The sequence below is a fragment of the Emiliania huxleyi genome, assembly GCF_000372725.1.
Source record: "Emiliania huxleyi CCMP1516 chromosome Unknown EMIHUscaffold_171, whole genome shotgun sequence".
NCBI lineage: Eukaryota > Haptophyta > Isochrysidales > Noelaerhabdaceae > Emiliania > Emiliania huxleyi.
The window spans coordinates 156,977-174,374 of record NW_005200871.1 but is presented as its reverse complement, the minus strand read 5'-3'; the positions used below and the strand labels follow the sequence as shown (position 1 = coordinate 174,374).

The 17,398-nt window shown below is 66.1% G+C and overlaps 3 protein-coding genes across 3 annotated transcripts; 2 read left to right on the top strand and 1 right to left on the bottom strand.

Moving 5' to 3' along the window:
• Positions 1–1,684: 1,684 nt before the first annotated feature.
• On the top strand, positions 1,685–3,244 carry EMIHUDRAFT_231298 (hypothetical protein; the record flags this gene model as incomplete). Its single annotated transcript, XM_005784233.1, has 6 exons — positions 1,685–1,699; positions 1,926–1,968; positions 2,191–2,267; positions 2,707–2,753; positions 2,829–3,072; positions 3,140–3,244. The coding sequence occupies 6 exons, from the start codon at positions 1,685–1,687 to the stop codon at positions 3,242–3,244; spliced, it is 531 nt and encodes a 176-aa protein (XP_005784290.1).
• Positions 3,245–5,581: 2,337 nt separating this feature from the next.
• EMIHUDRAFT_231296 (hypothetical protein) lies at positions 5,582–8,631 on the top strand (the record flags this gene model as incomplete). Its single annotated transcript, XM_005784232.1, has 4 exons — positions 5,582–5,713; positions 5,988–6,453; positions 7,064–7,971; positions 8,596–8,631. 4 exons carry the CDS (start codon positions 5,582–5,584, stop codon positions 8,629–8,631), a joined length of 1,542 nt encoding a protein of 513 aa, XP_005784289.1.
• A 4,074-nt stretch (positions 8,632–12,705) lies between these two features.
• EMIHUDRAFT_112545 (hypothetical protein) lies at positions 12,706–17,074 on the bottom strand (the record flags this gene model as incomplete). Its single annotated transcript, XM_005784231.1, has 6 exons — positions 12,706–12,840; positions 13,011–13,078; positions 13,743–13,793; positions 13,990–14,058; positions 15,606–15,650; positions 16,993–17,074. The coding sequence occupies 6 exons, from the start codon at positions 17,072–17,074 to the stop codon at positions 12,706–12,708; spliced, it is 450 nt and encodes a 149-aa protein (XP_005784288.1).
• Between the last annotated feature and the right edge of the window lie 324 nt (positions 17,075–17,398).

Sequence of the window (17,398 nt, the reverse complement as noted above, 5' to 3'; positions counted from 1 at the left end):
AGGTACGGCCGCGCGGGGCCACGGCGGAAAACGGGCGCACGGGCGCACGGGCGCAAGCGGGCGCGGACTTTTGGCGCCCGGAGGGGGGGGGGGGGGGGACCCCTGTCCCAAAGTTGAAATTTCGGCTGTAGTCTCCCAAGCCGTCAAGTAGAGACTCGAGGTATATGATTGTACCCATTCGATCACAGACTCTCTAGCTACATTTTCTGTGCACTGAGTCGACTCTTAACGTACCTCTCCTACCTCCGGCTGCGGCTCGACATGCGGCGCAACCGCCGCCTCTCCCCCACCGGGTCGGACGGCCTCGCACGCGCCGCGGCTGGCAGAAGAGCGGCCGCCTCCAGCCGCGCCGCCTCGTCGTACGCGTCAAGACGCGCGAGCAGCTCCTGCGTCGCCGCCGCCCCGCCCGCGCCGCCCGGCGCTAGGCGAACGGCGCCGGCGGCAGCGTGGCTTGGCGGCGGACGAGCGCCCTTGTGCGAGAACTCGCGCTCGGCCCAACTCCTCGCCGCCGCCTATCCACAGCAGGTGTGTGACGAGGCGCCCTGGGCGGCCCCTCGGCGCCAGATCCGCCGCCGCCGCCGACACGCGCGTATCCGCCTAAGGGAAGGTTCCGGGAAGGTTCCGGGAGCAGTTCAGGGAGAAGGTCCGACACACGACACACGCTCGTGTCCGCCTCGATGGCGTCGTACGCAAGGCAGGTGACACCTATAGAGAAGGTACACGGGACGGTTCAGGGAAGGCTCATGGCACCCGGTCCGTGTCCGATGCACGTGACGGCTGGCGCCTAGAACGCGGAGGCCCCAGGGAGAAACCTCAGGGAAGATTCCGCCTCTCGGGGTCTGTGTGAGGCGCACGAGAGAGCGCCGTAGACGATGTCGCGCGCAAAGCGAGCGTCGAGCCCGAGGACCGACTGGAGGAGGCGGAGCCTGCGCGGCAATCGTGTCACGCTCACACATCCAATCCTATCACGCCCCTGCAACGAGGAGGCGGAGAGGCAGCCTGCGGCAATCGTGTCACGCTCACACGCCCACTCCTGCCACTCCTGCGCAACGAGTGGACACGAGCCGAACAACCTATGGCAGCACTCGTGCCACGCTCAAGTGTCAATCCTGTCACGGCTTGGGCTGCGGCGGAGGAGGCGAGGCCGGAGGCACGGGTGGGCGAGGGAGCCGACGAGGGCGTGGAGGCGGGAGGCGAACTGCAGCGCGCTCGAGGCCTGGGGGGGGGGGGGGGGGGGGAACAAGGAAGGGCCCCTTTTTGGGTGGGGGGGGTTTCCGGGAAATACCGGGGGTTTTAACCCTCGGGGCCCCCCCCAAACCAATTAGGTCCAAGAGGAAACGGCCCCCGTTGGCCCCCCCCCCCCCCCCCCCGTCCTCCTTCTCCCTCTCCCTCCCGCCCCTCGCCCACCCTTCGCCCTCCCTCCCTCCCTCTGCCCCAATAAACAAAAAGGTACGCCCTCCTGCCTCGCCACGCTGCAGAGGACGGCCGCGTGTCGCTTTGGTTGCACTGGCCCGGCTCTGCCTCCACGGGCGCACCGCCGCTGCGTGCGAACCTTCTCGGAATTTTCTCGGAGCGTTCTCGGATCCGACCCGTAGGCGCGCCGCCGCTGCGCATCTGCGTGAGCTTGTGCGCCTCTCGGCCTTTCGAGCGTAACTCCGCTGTGATCGGCGTCTGTTCACACCAAATGCATCGTGGACAGGTACGTCTCTCGGCCCGCGCGCGAGCTGGTGAAGAGTTTCGGCCGTCACGCGGCGACGGAGGCGTGGCTACCCAGGGGCGATCCAGACCCGTGGCACCGCGACGCCGCCTTCCTCGGCTGGGACCAGAGGACAACGGCGGCGGGCGGCGGGCCGGCGGCGGGCGGCGGCGGCGGGCGGCGGCTGCTCGATGACCACCGCATCTTTGTGTCTGGGCTGTCGGACGAGGCGGGCCTAGCCACGCCCCTCGCCCTGGCGGTCAAGCAGCTGGGTTCGCCCTCCGACGACGAGATCGAATGAAGATTCGGAGCACGCGCGAATTCACACTGGGCGATTATTGAGTAGGCTCGCAAGACGAAGACGAGATCTCGAGGTAGCAGTTACCACGCGCCAATCACACGGAGTGATTATTGGTTAGGCTCGCAAGACGAAGACGAGATCGAGGTGGCAGTTGTTACCACGCGCCAATCACCGCGGAGTGGTTGTTGGGTAGGCTCGCCCTCGGACGACGAGATCGAGCGGCTCGAGGAGTTTGTCGACGAGTCGCTCTACCAAGGCAGCTCCGCCAGAGTTCGCGAGAGGAGCGGATGTTCGCGAGATCTCGCGAGATCAGCGGAGATCAGCCGAGGTTAGGCAACTCCTCCGACCGGCGCCGATTCCTGCAGTCGTCGGCTGACCACGCCGTCCGGCTGTCGATGACCTTTTGGCCAGACGAGATGCAGAGCGAGCCAGCAGCCACGATCAATGATTGACAGTTAGTGACTCATCGCAGGTCGGGCGAGATGCAGCAAGATAGTAGCTATGGTCAATGATGAGCAACTCAAAAGTTGGTGACTCATCACAGGTCAGACGAGATGCAGCGCCAAGGCAGCTCGCAGGGCCGCGCTGCCGCCGCCGCAGCGCCGCTGCTGGCGCAGACGTGTCGCCGCTGCTGGCCGGACCGTTGCCTGTGGGGCGAGTGCCGCCATCACTAATTAATCAACAGTAATTAGCTACTGGTGAACCGTAGGACCGCTGCTCGTGGAACGAGTGCTGGTCGGAGCAGCACTCGCTCGAGTCATGGAACGCGTACAGTTACCCGCACGTGTCATGATGCAGACAGCGTCTTCACAGCGGTGCGTGTGTGGACAGGCGCGCGTACAACTACCCGCACGTGACCGCCGTCTACTGGTCCCTCTACCGCCTCGGCCGCCGCTTCCGGCCCGCCCGGGTGAGGCGGCACGGATGGCGCTGGTACCTGCAGCGCGCGCACGGCACGGCGATGGGGATGTGGGAGCACGGTGGCGAGGTATTTCCGCACGAGCAGCAGCGCGTGGCGGGGCAGGCGTGGAGCAAGGTTGGAAACGGCCAGGGCACCGCTCAGTGGGGGCTGATGGTGCGGCTCCGAACTTAGCCGCCGCTGCTGTGAAGAGACGCCGTTCACACCTCCGCGACGTGAACAGGTTGGCTCCATCTTTGAGTCGCTGCTTCGCGACCTCCTCCTTGAAGGGTGGGCCAACGAGGCGGCGGGCCTGCGGCGGGGCATCTCTTTACTAGCGGCTGACTAACCTCGGCCGTTGACTATCAAAGGCGGTGCCCCTGCTGCGGAGTGCTGACAACGAGTGAGTCACCCACCCCAGCCGTTACTTGTCAAAGGCGGCGGAGCTGCAGCAAGTGATGGAGCGGAGGGTGCACAGGTGGCTCTCGATGCCCTTCCCCTACGGCCCCGAGCTTGCCTGGGACAAGGGACATGCCGTGAACAGCGTCTGCTCACATTCGTGACGCTGTGAACAGGCTCCGAGTTTGCTTGGGACAACACGGGGCACGAGGAGATCGCGACCTGGCTGCTCGCCTCCTGTTCACAGCTAGAGGCGTGAAGAGACGCCGTTCACAGCGTAGGAGATCGCGACTTGGCTGCTCGCCTCCTGTTCACAGCTAGAGGCGTGAAGAGACGCCGTTCACAGCGTAGGAGATCGCGACTTGGCTGCTCGCCTACGGCCACGACGCTCAAGCGGCGCAGACGGCCGACGCCGTCTCCGCCTACACCAGCCTCTCGCCGCACTGGGCGTGCTGCGGCTCGGCGCGGCGGCCGAGCTGTGAACGGCGTCTCTCCACAGCTGTGTATGTATGTGTGAACAGGCGTACTGCGGCTCGGCGCGCCGTTGGTGGGATTTTGCCATCAACGGCGACGCGCGGCCAAAGTACAACGGCAACGAGCGCGCTGCTGCATCACTTACGCTGTGAACGACGTCTCTTCACACCTCTAGCTGTGAACAGGCAACGAGCGCGTGCTGCACCACTATGCGGGCGCTCTCAGCTCACCACTCCGCCGCGCTCTTGCGCCGCGCCTCTTCACACCTCTCTCCCGCGTCATCTCAGGGGCTCTCAATTCCGTCGTGCTCTTTGACCGCGCTCTCGTGGCGAGGGAGGACGTCTGGCTCTGGCGCCTCGCCTCCTGCTCACAGCTGCATGTGTTCACAGCTGGAGGTGTGAACAGGACGTCTGGCTCTGGCGCCCCGCCTCCTGCTCACAGCTGCATGTCTTCACAGCTGGAGGTGTGAACAGGACGTCTGGCTCTGGCGCCTCGCCCCCTGCTCACAGCTGCATGTGTTCACAGCTGGAGGTGTGAACAGGACGTCTGGCTCTGGCGCCTAGCCTCCTGCGCCGCCGGTGGCCCGTTGACGACGATCCGCCCCTCTTCCGGCGCCGCGTCGATGGCATGCTTACCTCTGCTACTCAAGCGAGAGAGAGAGCCGCTGGTTACATGACTAGGAGCCGCGTCGACGGGGTGGCATGCTTACCTCTGCCACTCAAGCGTGAGAGATGGACTTAATGAGTTAGGCGCCGCGTCGACCGTGTGGCACACACCACACTTAATAGTGAGCAGTGATTACAGTCGATTAGGCGCCGCGTCGATGGGGTGGCACGGCGACCCCGCCAAGCTGCGGCGCGACGACCTCAGCGCGGACTGGGGGCGATGGCTCCACTGGCACTAAAGGCGATTCGGTGCGGAGCCGAGGAGGTAGCATCTCTACTTTTAGGCGCGGGAGTTGCGGCCTTCTGCAGGCGCCGAACCGGCGAGGAATCGAGACCCGTCCGCACTGAATCAAAACTAGGCTCGGCCTATACGGCCACTGGCGGAACGCCGGAGCCTACCTCGTCTGCGACCGCGAGGTCGGGGAGTGGCTCTGCCTCTCGTGCGACGTTGTGTCGACCTCCGCTCCGCCCGGCGCCCGCTGCGACGCCGCCGGAAAGGAGGCGCAGGTGGAGATTGCTCCTCGCGATGCGTTTCGACGGCGCGTCTACCTGCAGCCGCTGGGGCTGCTTATGACGGTGGACGGCGGCGCCTTCGAGCGGGTGTCCCTCACCGTGGGCGGCGCAGCGGGCGGTGAGGCGGTGCTTCGCCTCTCTCCCCTCCCAGCCTCGTCGACGCACGCTCTGCTGACGCTCACAGCAGACGGGCCTCGCGGGGGCGGCGGGGAACGCCGCGTGCACTGCCGCTGCGTGGCGCGCTCGTGCAGCCTCGGGGCGGCGCCCTTCCCTTCCAGAGGAGGCGCGGCCGGAGAGGCGGGCGGTTCTCTGCAGGAAAGCCCCTTCGAGCTCAGTTTTGCGCCCGGCGGGAAGCTCAGTGAACCGCCGCTCGCGCGAGTCGCTCTGGCCGTGGAGGCTGCGGGCGAGGCGGAGGGAGTCAGGCTGAAATAGTGACGAAGGCGCAGAGCCGCCCTTTATAAAAAGGGCGGGAAACAACACCTCGTGCGTGCAAGAGAGACCTCGCTGCCACGCGCGATTCTCAGATTTGCCGTCGAGCGCGTGCCTCCGCGGATACGTGCGCGGGCGCGCCGCCCCCCGCCAAGAAAAGCTTCGTCGAAACAGTGGAGTGCGCCGGCGAGAGTTCCCTTTTGACGATGAGCGACAAACGAAGCTTCGTCGGCGTGTGCAGCGCGACGAGTGGGTGCGTGCTCCATGCCAACCACGCCGGCGAGTGCCGTGTCGCAGAGATGTCCGAGGAGGAGTACGAGGTCGAGGCGTTGCTCAAGGTACGCAGCACGCCGCACCACCGACCCACTGCGACGCGCCCGCCCTAGCGCCCGACCCAATACACGCTCTGGCTGCTGGCAAGGACGATCGGTGATTGAGAGTCGGACGGGCGAGTGAGGAATGACACACCCTTCTGTTTCAGCCCAACCGAGCCAGCGCCGAGCGTAGCCTTCCCATCTCCCCTGCCCGGTCCCTCCCTGCGCTCTACCTGGCCAACACGTGCCAGCCAAACGGCGTGACTCCGCCCGTCCACCACCACCACCCGGCCGGCAGGAGCGGCGCGTGGGCAAGCGGAGCCAGTTCCTGGTCAAGTGGCAAGACTGGCCAGAGGAGGACAACACTTGGGAGTGGGAGTCGTCGCTCTCCAACTGCAAGCAGAAGGTGCGTGAGTACCGGGCATCGGCCGCCGCGGCAAAGCCCCCGCCAGAGGCGCCGCCGAAGAAGAAGCGCCATGCAGGAGCCGTGCCGGCAAAGGCAAAAGCGGACGCCAAGCGGCCGAAGCGCAGGGACACGCCCGCGATCGAGGCGGCGCCCGAGCCGGCGTCAAAGGCGTCAGCGCCACAGAGCAGAGGTGGCAGGGCGACGCCCGAGCCCGCGGCCGCCCAGGCGGCGAGCACGGCATCGTCTGCGGCGACATCCGCCGCCGAGCTGACCACTCCAGAGGCTGTGGACGGGTCGCCGAGCTCCGAGCAGGCGGAGCAGGGAGAGAGAGCTTCCGAGACGGAGGAGGAGGAAGCGGGTGAGCCGACCCCGGATGCGGCCGGCTCGGACCAACGGGTGGGAGCGGCCAGCGATGGAGCTTGCGATGCGGCGGCGGAGGGAGGCGCGGCGGAGAACGGCTCGGTGGATGCAGCGGGCGCAGAGGGCGATACCGTCGCGGAGACGGCGCGGCGAGGGGCGGCGGAAGCGGCAGCAGATGTGGGCTCGCTGCAGGAGGCACCTCCCACCGCCGCAGCGTCTCCGCGGCGGAATCACCACGCGGCCGCTCTGCCGGGGAAGGAGGTGGAGGCACCGAGGAGGGAAGCGGAGGCCGCCTTTGCCCCTCTCGCGGCGGCGGCGGCGGAGGCGTCGCGGATGGAGGCGGAGGAAGCGGACGAGGACGAGGACGAGGAGGACGAGGACGAGGCGGACGATGCCGGCGGGTGGTACGGAGAGGGCGCGACGGGGGGCTGGGAGGACGAGGACGACGATGCGTATGAGCCGGACTACTAGTGCATGCAGTTGTGCTTCTAGTGACTCGCGCTCCGGTGTTCGGACGGGATCCCACCAACTTACTTCTAAAATCTCGCGTTTCAACCAATTCACACCCACGTGAATCCGAGTGAAGTTCCTTTGCCACGTTCCAAAAGGCGCTGCAACTTACGTCCCTTCCACCTTCGGCATGTCTGGTCTCGCGAGCAGGCTTCTCGACGCGGCGCTCGAGGATGGGGACATGCGCGGCCCGCTGAGCGGCATGTTCCCCGTTCATCTCCCTGTCCCTTCTTTTGCCGACGCCCTCGCGCCGCTGAGCGACAAGCTTCCAAAGGTCGAGCCGAGCAAGGGCCAACTCGCAAAAATGGCGTGGAAGAAGGCCGGCAGCATCCAGGCGCAGTTTCCGTTTCTGACGCGCGACGAGTGCGCGGCGATCGTTCTGTACACGATGGAGGACATGCCGCGCGAGCGGTCTCCCTACTACGTCATGAATGCCGCGCTGCGGGAGCAGAACCGGCAGGCGGTGAGGCCGTGGCGAGACTTTGTGTGGCTGCTGCTGCACGCGCTGCGCAAGCTGCCGCCGAGCAAGGCGCGAATGGTCTACCGTGGCATGGCCGGGTCAGAGCTTGCCGCGGGAGCCGAGCTCCAGTGGTCGGCCTTCTCCAGCACGGCGACAAAGGTTGACGTGATGGAGGTTTTCCTGGCCACCTCGGGACAACGCACCATGATCCACCTGGAGCTCACCGAGCCGGTCGGCCGCGACGTCTCTGCCTTCTCCCTCTACCCGCAAGAGTGCGAGGTGCTGCTCCCACCCAATGTCTGCTTTGAGGTCGTCTCGTGCTACAAGGCCGGCAGCGGGCTCGTGATCGTGCAGTGCAAGCAGACGGAGAGCCTCGACGCGCTGCTCGACTTTGGCCGCAGAGGGGATGAGCGCGACGTGAGCCGGCTGATCGAGCTCGGAGCTGAAACGCGTGAGCGAGCAATCGAGTTGCTTGAGCGATACGGCTCGCTGCAAGCGGCTGCGAACGCGTTGTGCGCGGCTGCGGACACCTCCATTCCTTCGGAGGTGCGGAAGTGGGTCGAGCAGCTGCGCAGAGGAGGGGAGCGGCAGAAGGAGGAGGCCGCGGGGGAGCTGGCGAGGCTCGCTGACAACGCCGACAACCAGGTGGCGATCGCGAGGGCGGGTGGCATCGCGCCTCTGGTGGCGCTGGCTCGCGGCGGCACGGACGGGCAGAAGGAGGAGGCCGCGGGGGCGCTGGCGAGCCTCGCTCTCAACGCCGACAACCAGGTGGCGATCGCGAAGGCGGGCGGCATCGCGCCGCTGGTGGCGCTGGCTCGCGGCGGCACGAAATGGCAGAAGGAGGCGGCCGCGGGGGCGCTGGCGAGCCTCGCTCTCAACGCCGACAACCAGGTGGCGATCGCGAAGGCGGGCGGCATCGCGCCGCTGGTGGCGCTGGCTCGCGGCGGCACGAAATGGCAGAAGGAGGCGGCCGCGGGGGCGCTGGCGAGCCTCGCTCTCAACGCCGACAACCAGGTGGCGATCGCGAAGGCGGGCGGCATCGCGCCGCTGGTGGCGCTGGCTCGCGGCGGCACGGACGGGCAGAAGGAGCAGGCCGCGTGGGCGCTGTGGAACCTCTCCTTCAACAAAACGAACCTCGCGGCTATGAAGGACCTGGGGTACGGCATGAAGTCGTTCTTCGGAGGCTGGACGGTCCCTCAGGGATAGCTGCTAGCCAGCCAACGCCCGCCTGCCTGCCTGGTGTGTGCCTTGGGAAGGAGGGAGTGGTGCAGGTCTGCTCGCCCACGTGCACTAGGCCTTGCACTTTGAATGCCGTGGGGCTCACCTGCCCGTGTCCCGGGCGTGGAGATGCGAGACAAATTTGTGTAAAGTTCAAAGGCCGAGCCGTAAAACCACCTGTGCAGCGCCTTAGTTACCTGTTCCTTCACATACGACTCCACAACCACATTTATCAACACAGCGCGCCGCAGTCGACGGAGGCGACAACGATGGAGACGTGGAAAGGGAGCGGCGACGTGCGCAGAGGATGAGGATATGAACTGGGGCGACGCAGCGGAGGGGATAGGCGAGGGAGTCGAGGGGCCGGAGGGCTTTCGCGACAGCGACGATGACGACGAAGGAAGGGGGGTTTGACGGAGGAGCGACACGCAGGAGGAGCGAAATCGCGATTGGCCCGAGCAAGAGGGCGACGGCGGGGCACGAGGGGGCAACGGAGACGCTACCGATGACGCGAACCGAGGCACCGGCGACGGCGGGGACGGGGAGGACGACAGCGAGGTCGAGCTTGACGCAACCGTATCGAGAGCGCCACCCAAAAGGAGGCGGACAGCCATGGAGGTCACCGAATGGAGGGCGAACGGCACGATACGAAAAGGCAGGGCGAGGCGGATGGAGAAAAAAATGCCGAGAAGGGATGGTGGAGGGAAGGGACGAGAGGACGAAAGAAGGGCGAGGAGGACACGAGCGGCCCGCACAGACCGCGAGCAGACAGCGCCTGCTGGCCATTTCGAGACATTCGCAAAGAACGCTAGCTGCATGGGAGGGCTTTCGCGTGAAGAATGGATTGAAATAAACATTCGAACAAAGAAGAGGCGACGGGATGAACCGGCAGAGGATGCAGTGACGTGACACCCCCCTCACACACACACACACACACACACACACACACACACACACACACACACACACACACACACACACACACACACACACACACACACACACACACACACACACACACACGCCGCTCACCCACGCGCACTGGGTCTTGCACTTTGAATGTCGAGGGGCTCCTGTCGTTAGACGTGGAGATACGCGAGGGTCGCCCCCCCCTTGCCCCTGCCCCACACGCCACACCACCTCGTGTGTGTGGAGTTTACCTTACCTCTTAAAGAGGTACCTCCAACACCCGCCACTACCTCCGGCTGCGGCTCGACATGCGGCGCAACCGCCGCCTCTCCCCCACCGGGTCGGACGGCCTCGCACGCGCCGCGGCTGGCAGAAGAGCGGCCGCCTCCATTCGCGCCGCCTCGTCGTACGCGTCCAGACGCGCGAGCAGCTCCTGCGTCGCCGCCGCCCCGCCCGCGCCGCCCGGCGCTAGGCGAACGGCGCCGGCGGCAGCGTGGCTTGGCGGCTGACGAGCGCCCTTGTGCGAGAACTCGCGCTCGGCCCAGCTCCTCGCCGCCGCCTATCCACAGCAGCAAGTGTGTGACGAGGCGCCCTGGGCGGCCCCTCGGCGCCAGCTCCGCCGCCGCCGCCGACACGCGCGTATCCGCCTAAGGGAAGGTTCCGGGAAGGTTCCGGGAGCAGTTCAGGGAGAAGGTCCGCCGACACACGCTCCTCTCCGCCTCGATGGCGTCGTACGCAAGGCAGGTGACACCTATAGAGAAGGTTCAGGGGACGGTTCAGGGAAGGTTCATGGCACCTCGGTCCGTGTCCGAGGCACGTGACGGCTGGCGCCTAGAACGCGGAGGACCCCAAGGGGGGAACCCTCAGGGAAGATTCCGCCTCGGCGGGGTCTGAGGCGCAGACGAGGCGCCGTAGACGATGTCGCGCGCGAAGCGAGCGTCGAGCCCGAGGACCGACTGGAGGAGGCGGAGCCTGCGGCAATCGTGTCACGCTCACACACCCAATCCTATCACGCCCCTGCAACGAGGAGGCGGAGAGGCAGCCTGCGGCAATCGTGTCACGCTCACACGCCCACTCCTGCCACGCCTGCGCAACGACTGGACACGAGGCGGACAACCTATGGCAGCACTCGTGCCACGCTCAAGTGTCAATCCTGTCACGCCTTGGGCTGCGGCGGAGGAAGCGAAGCCGGAGGCACGGGTGGGCGAGGGAGCCGACGAGGGCGTGGAGGCGGGAGGCGAACTGCAGCGCGCTCGAGGCCTAGGGGGGGGGGGGGGGCCCCTTTTTGGGGGGGGGGGGGGGGGTTTACCGGGAAAAACCGGGGGTTTAAACCCTCGGGCCCCCCCCCAAAAAAAAAAGGCCCAAAAGAAAACCGCCCCCGTTGCCCCCCCCCCCCCCCCCCCCAAAAAAAAAAAGGGCGGAAGGGCCCTGGAACCCCTCGGCCCGCGTCTCCCTCCACGACCTGTATATACAGTGTTCACACCGGCAGCTGTGAAGAGGAGTGCTTACCTCAAGCCCATCTCATGCGTGCGGGCATCCGAGTGCACCCGAGACGGAAGAACAAGGCGCTCGCGCCGCTGCAAGGGCCGCCGCCGCCACCGCCGCCGCCTCCGCCGCCTCCGCCTCCGCCTCCGCCGCCGCTGCGGTTGCTGCTGCTGCCGCCGCCGCCGCCGCCGCCGCCGCTGCTGCCGCTGCTTCCCGGCTCCGCACTTTCCAGCCACCGCTCGCACACGCGTATCGCCTCCTCGAGCCTGCAGAGACAAAAAAATAGGGAAGTGTCGGGAAATGATCGGCATCGGCAGCTAGATCGCCCTCTCGAGCCTTAACAGCCAATGAGGGAAAGGTGGGGGAACAGCAGACATCGGCAGCCAGATCGCCGCCGCTCCTCGCGCGCCTGCGAGTAGTGCGCCCCGACACAAACTCGTCGACGGCGATCTGAGCGCCTAATGATATGAAGGAAGGGTCCGAGAAGGGTCCCTGGGTAAGCAACTAACGTCGACGGCGATCTCTGGGCGCCTAATGATATGAAGGAAGGGTCCGAGAAGGGCCCGTGGGTAAGCAACTAATGTCGACGGCGATCTGAGCGCCTAATGAAGGACAGCTCCGAGAAAGGTCTAGGGAAAGACCTCTTGTTGCTAACATGCCGACAGCGATCTCTGAGCGCCGAAGGCCACGAGCAGCTCTTGCTGCGAGGAGCGAGACGGCCCGCCGCCGCCGCCTCCGCCACCTCCTTCGCAACCGCCGCCGCCTCCGCCGCCACCTCCAACTCTACCGCTGCCACCGCTACCGCTGCCCCCCGAGCCGGCGCCGCTGCCGCCCCTGGCACTGCTGCCCCGCCCCTGCTCCTCTCCGTCGTTATCGACCAGCTCCCGCGCCGCCAGCAGCTGGCCTAATGGGGGAAAGGTTCCGAGAAAAGTCAGGGAGACTTCGCGTCCTCGCCGAGCTCCCGCGGCCGGCAGCAGGAGCTTGCCCGCGGCGGCGGCGGTGAAGAGAGACGCTCTCTCCACGTCTCGCGCCTGGGGGAGGGGGATGGGGCGGCGGCGGGGGTGGGGGGGGGGGGGGATAGACAGGGGTGGGATCGCGCGGTACGCCAACCGGTGCGCGCCGGGCAAGTAGCCGCTGCATCTCACTGCGATACGCGCCAGTAATTAGAAGTGAGTGGAATATGTGGACTCGGCGTGAAATAAAGCCGCCAACGCGCCTCCGAGGACCAGTGGCAGTAGTCGGCGCCGCCGCCGCCCTCGCCCCCGCCACCGCGGCCGTCCTCTTGCAAGCGGCGAGGCGAGAAGGCGGAGAAGGGAGGGGAGGAGCCGAGCAGCAGCGGCACAGCGCACCGCACCACCTCCCTCGCCGAGCCTACACTGGCTGGCTTAATTAACTAATTAACGAATGCTCCTAATTCATTAACTGCACCACCTCCCTCGCTTACATCGCATGAGCAGGCGCGCACATCTCTTGCAGGGCGAACGGCACACTCTATGTGCCCCCCTTGGCGCCCCCCCTCCCCCCCCCCACCTCCCCCGTGCCGCGCCGGCATTGTCGCAGAGCGCCGCGGCGCGCAGCGCCACCGACACGGCACGCGAGAGCTCGCCTGTTCACACCGCGCCCCGCTGTGAACACTTCCTCTTCACACCGATGCGGCACGGAAGGAGCTCAGCTGCCGATGCCGCTGCCGCCGCCGTCCGCCGGCCTGCACTTGCCGAGGCACTTTGCGACGTCGCTTCCTCGCTCCGCCTCCCAGGCGAGGGAGGGCGAGGCGGCGAGGACGGCCGCGAGGTCACGGAGCGCCTGATTAGTTCCGCCAAGCGAATCAATCCATTCACACTTCGGCATTGGACTAGAGACGGGTTTGAGCCCATCTCGGGGGGGGGAGGGGGCGGTGCGCGGCGCGCCTCCGACACCGCCTCGTGGGTGATGCCTGTTCACAGCCCTCCGGTGTGAATAGACGCCACCGATACCGCTCCGTAGGGTGTGGAGGTGATGCCGACGGCGGCGTGCAGCGCCACCCGCTCGAGCGCGCTGAGGCCTGTTCACAGCTGCTGGTGTGAATCGGCGCTGCGATCACCAACGCACCTGCGACGAGAGGCAGCGCGGAGTCCGAAGCCGGTTGGGTCCACCGGCAGCCGCGCCTCCAAGCCGCTCGCCGCCGCCCTCGCCTTGGGAGGCAGGCACGACCCCGGAGTATTAATTGCGATTATTAGTGGAGCATTGGATGTGTAGTTCATGCGTCATTTGCGGTGATTGGTTATTTCTGTACACTAGACTTGGCCACGGGCCGACGAATCGATTAGGCCCCCTCGCGCCTTGGCAGGCACTGCCGCTTCGCCCGGCGCCGTCTGCTGCAGCGCCGCCTGGGAGGGCAGAGAGTGTGGCTGTACCGTGAACGAGACGGAGGCAGCACACTGCCCGCTGCACATACAAAGGCAGGGCGCACTATCACCGCTGACATGGGACGCATGGCGGGGGTGGGAAACTCTAGCAATGCCAGGGTCCGTGATGCGTGTTGCTTGTCCGTGATGCGTGTTGCTTCTTCCTAAAGAGTCGCTCTACTACTCCAAGTACTACCAGTGCTGCTTTAGCTCCGCTTACTAAACTGTGGCACATCGAAAGCATGGCATGGGAAGCTAGCATGGTAGAGGGTCCTATACTGCGTAGCGTCTCCTGCACGGCGGCGGCGCCGCACTCCGCACCCTGCAGCAGCGCGGTCTTTTGCTCGGCGGACCTCACGGGCACCGCGCCACCTGATTAATAAATAGGCCGTCTAATTAGCAGCTCACGGGCATCACACCACACCGCGAGCAACGCTTGCACATCCACGCCGCACGAGATACTGTGAGTAGATTCTAGGATTCTGCGGTATCCGGAGATATGACTAATAGGAAGGCCCGAGGTCGTCCGAGGTTGCCCGAGGTTGTCCGAGATTGTCCGAGATTGCACCTCCCGGCGTCACGCGCACGACGGGGAGGGAGAGGGGAGGGAAGGCGTGCTCGAGCAGGTCCCTCGCGCCTATTCACAGCAGCTGGAGGAGTGCAGCTGTGAGCAGAGGGGCGAGGGAAGCATAGCCACGGCCGCGCCTGTTCACAGGTCACGGCCAGCAGCTGGAACAGTCTAGCTGTGAACAGTCTAGCTGTGACCCCAGAGAGAGGGAAACAGACAGTGCTCTTCTAGGGGTAGTCACGTTCATAGGGGCAGATTGCAGCTGTGAAATGAGGAGGGGAAGCGATCTTGCTCAAAGCAGGTCTCTGTGCGCGCGCCCATCGCTATGCCGCAGGTGGCCTTCTTGTGTGAATTTTGAAGCTACGTCCCCTGCCGCTAGTCGCTTGGGCGTGTGGGTAGGGGGTCAGATCTCGTGGAATTAAAAGTTGCGTACGACTAGTCTCTTCGCGCCCATCGCTGTCCGCAGGTGGCCGGGGCGAGAGGAGCGAACCACGACCGCCACAACCGCATCGGCGCTTAGCGGCAGGTTGACCTGCGGGGTACGCACAATTGCAACAGACTTAGTTTCGGCGACTGTGTTTGGTAAGAACAGATTCTTGTGCTCTCGCCGCCTACCATGCCAAAATACTAACATGCCATACTGTACTACCCAGACTGATGAGAATTATGTGTAGTCTCAGAACATGTAATATTGCTCGCAGCGCCGCCTCGTTGTAGGCCAAGAACGGCTCCGCCTCCGCCTCCACCGCCTCCGCCTTCGCCGCCGCCACCGAGACCCCCGCCTCCTCCTCCTCCGCCTCGGACCCGCCTCCAAGCCACCGCAGCACACCAGCCACGAGGCCAGTCCAGCCGCCTAGTCTCGCAGCCGCCACAAGGTCGCCACCCCAGCCTCTCCACGCCCAAGCGACTCTAGCAACCAGCGGCTCCTCCGCCCCCGCTGCTGCCGCCGCCGCGGCCGCGCCGCCTCGCCGCCGCCAGCCCCTCGCGCGCCGACGCCTCAAAAGGCAGGTGAGAGCAGATTGGAAGAGCTGGGAGGAGTAAAGAGGTGTAAGAGGTATCAGTGAGCAGGTGTGCGAGGTGGGAGGTGGTGGAGAGGCATGAAGTTAGAGAGGCGTATCTCAAGAGGGGTACTGCGTTAGAGGCGCGCCTCGAGGGCGGCGAGGGAGACGCATCAAGACTCGGGAGGTCACGAGAGGTGCGTGTGAACAGAGCAGAGGCGTCTGTAAAGAACAGTAGACGAAGAGCGTGGGAGAGGCATGCTACACACAGAGAGGTGCGCACACCTCGAGGTCGGCGAGGGAGACGCGAGCGGCGTCGCGGCCTCCGCTCAGCGAGACGGCCCCGCTGCGGCTGATGGTCAGGTGGTGCTCCGTCTTCGCGTTGTAGCCCGAGGGCCAGCAGAGGGCGGCCTGAGAGGTGTGGAAGTCATCAAACGGATGTGCTCATACGGCAGGCCGGGACGGGGTTTCTTAGAAGAGAGTTCGGCGGCCGACTCGTCGAGAGCGCCGCGCGCCAGCAGGATGCCTGCCAGCAAGGAGGCCCTCTTCCATCAGCAAGGGCAGTGAGGGTACGGTGAGGGCTGAATGCGGAGGTGGAGGCGGAGGCGGCCAGCACACCTGCGCAGCCCTCCTCGACGCGGCCGAAGAGGCGCATCCCGCCACCTGGAGAGGAGCGCGGCGAAACGAGGCGGGTGTTGGTGTGATCTGGAGTCAATGAGTGGCGATTGAGTCGCGGTTGCGCGTTTTTTGCAGGAGGCGGGCGCTTGCTTCGCCTCCGGGCGGCGGCAGCGTGCAGGACGAGCGCGAGTGCGAGAGGAGGTCAAAAACAAGGGAGAGCCAGTCGTCGTTCTTTACCGTTTTGATGAGCGCGTCTTGGGAGCGGAGCAGCCCGAGTGCGTTGCGGTGAGACCGCTCCGGCATTGCAGACAGAGGACGGGCGAGCTTGAAGCAAGCGTGATGCTGTCGTGCAAAAAAAGAATTCAAACAGGACAACTCTCTCTCACAGCACACAGGCTCGACACAGGTGCGAACTAAAATTCTCGCGTGTCTCTTAAGAATTTTAAGAAGAGGAGAGTGTGATGCCGCCCGCCCTCGCGATTGCCACCTGGTTGTCGTCGTTGAAAGCGAGTCTCAGCAGCGCCCTCGCGGCCTCCTCCTTCTGCCCGTCCGAGCCGTCGCGAGCCAGCGCCACCAGAGGCGCGATGCCGCCCGCCCTCGCGATCGCCACCTGGTTGTCGGCGTTGAGAGCGAGGTTCCGCAGCGCCCCCGCGGCCTCCTCCTTCTGCCCGTCCGTGCCGCCGCGAGCCAGCGCCACCAGAGGCGCGATGCCGCCCGCCCTCGCGATCGCCACCTGGTTGTCGTCGTTGATAGCGAGGTTCGCCAGCGCCAACGCGGCCTCCTCCTTCTGCCCGTCCGTGCCGCCGCGAGCCAGCGCCACCAGCGGCGGGATACCGCCTGCCTTCGCGATCGCCACCTGGTTGTCGGCGTTGAAAGCGAGGTTCCCCAGCGCCCCCGCGGCCTGATACTTCTGCCTGTCCGTGCCGCCGCGAGCCAGCGCCACCAGCGGCGCGATGCCGCCCGCCTCCGCGATCGCCACCTTGTTGTCGTCGTTGACAGCGAGGTTCCCCAGCGCCCTCGCGGCCTCCTCCTTCTGCCCGTCCGTGCCGTCGCGAGCCAGCGCCACCAGCGGCGGGATACCGCCCGCCCTCGCGATCGCCACCCTGTTGTCGGCGTTGCAAGCGAGGTTCCACAGCGCCCCCGCGGCCGCCTCCTTCTGCCCGTCCGTGCCGCCGCGAGCCAGCGCCACCAGCGGCGCGATGCCGCCCGCCTCCGCGATCGCCACCTTGTTGTTGTCGGCGTTGCGAGCGAGGGTCCTCAGCGCCCCCGCGGCCTGCTCCTTCTGCTTGTCCGTGCCGCCGCGAGCCAGCGCCACGAGAGACGAAATGTCACCCGGCAAGGTGTCGCCGTAGCACTTGGAGAGACAGCGCTCCAGGACGACAGGCACCGCCGCCGCCAACGCCGCAGACGCCAAAGCTTCCATGCCTGAGGAGGGTGCAGCACACGAGGCGCAGCGTGAGTGTGTGCATGAGTCACCATGACATGCGAGAGCTGTCGCGGAGGGGGACGCGGTCTCACTGCTGCGTCGCGGGGGGCGCGCGGGGGCGCGGGGCAACACCGCACGGCCACACAGCACAGCATGCGCCACACAGCACAGCATGCACGCTTTCCGGACACGCTGTTGACAATCAAGCACAGAGCGCAGTCACCAACATGCCACATGCACCCACGAGACGCGTCTGCGACACACGGCTGCGACATGATGGCACTCGCGCTGGTCGCACGGTAGGCGGCGGGGAATGCGAGGAGGTGGAAGCCGCGGCGGCGGCACCTTATGGAAGCCGCGGCGGTAC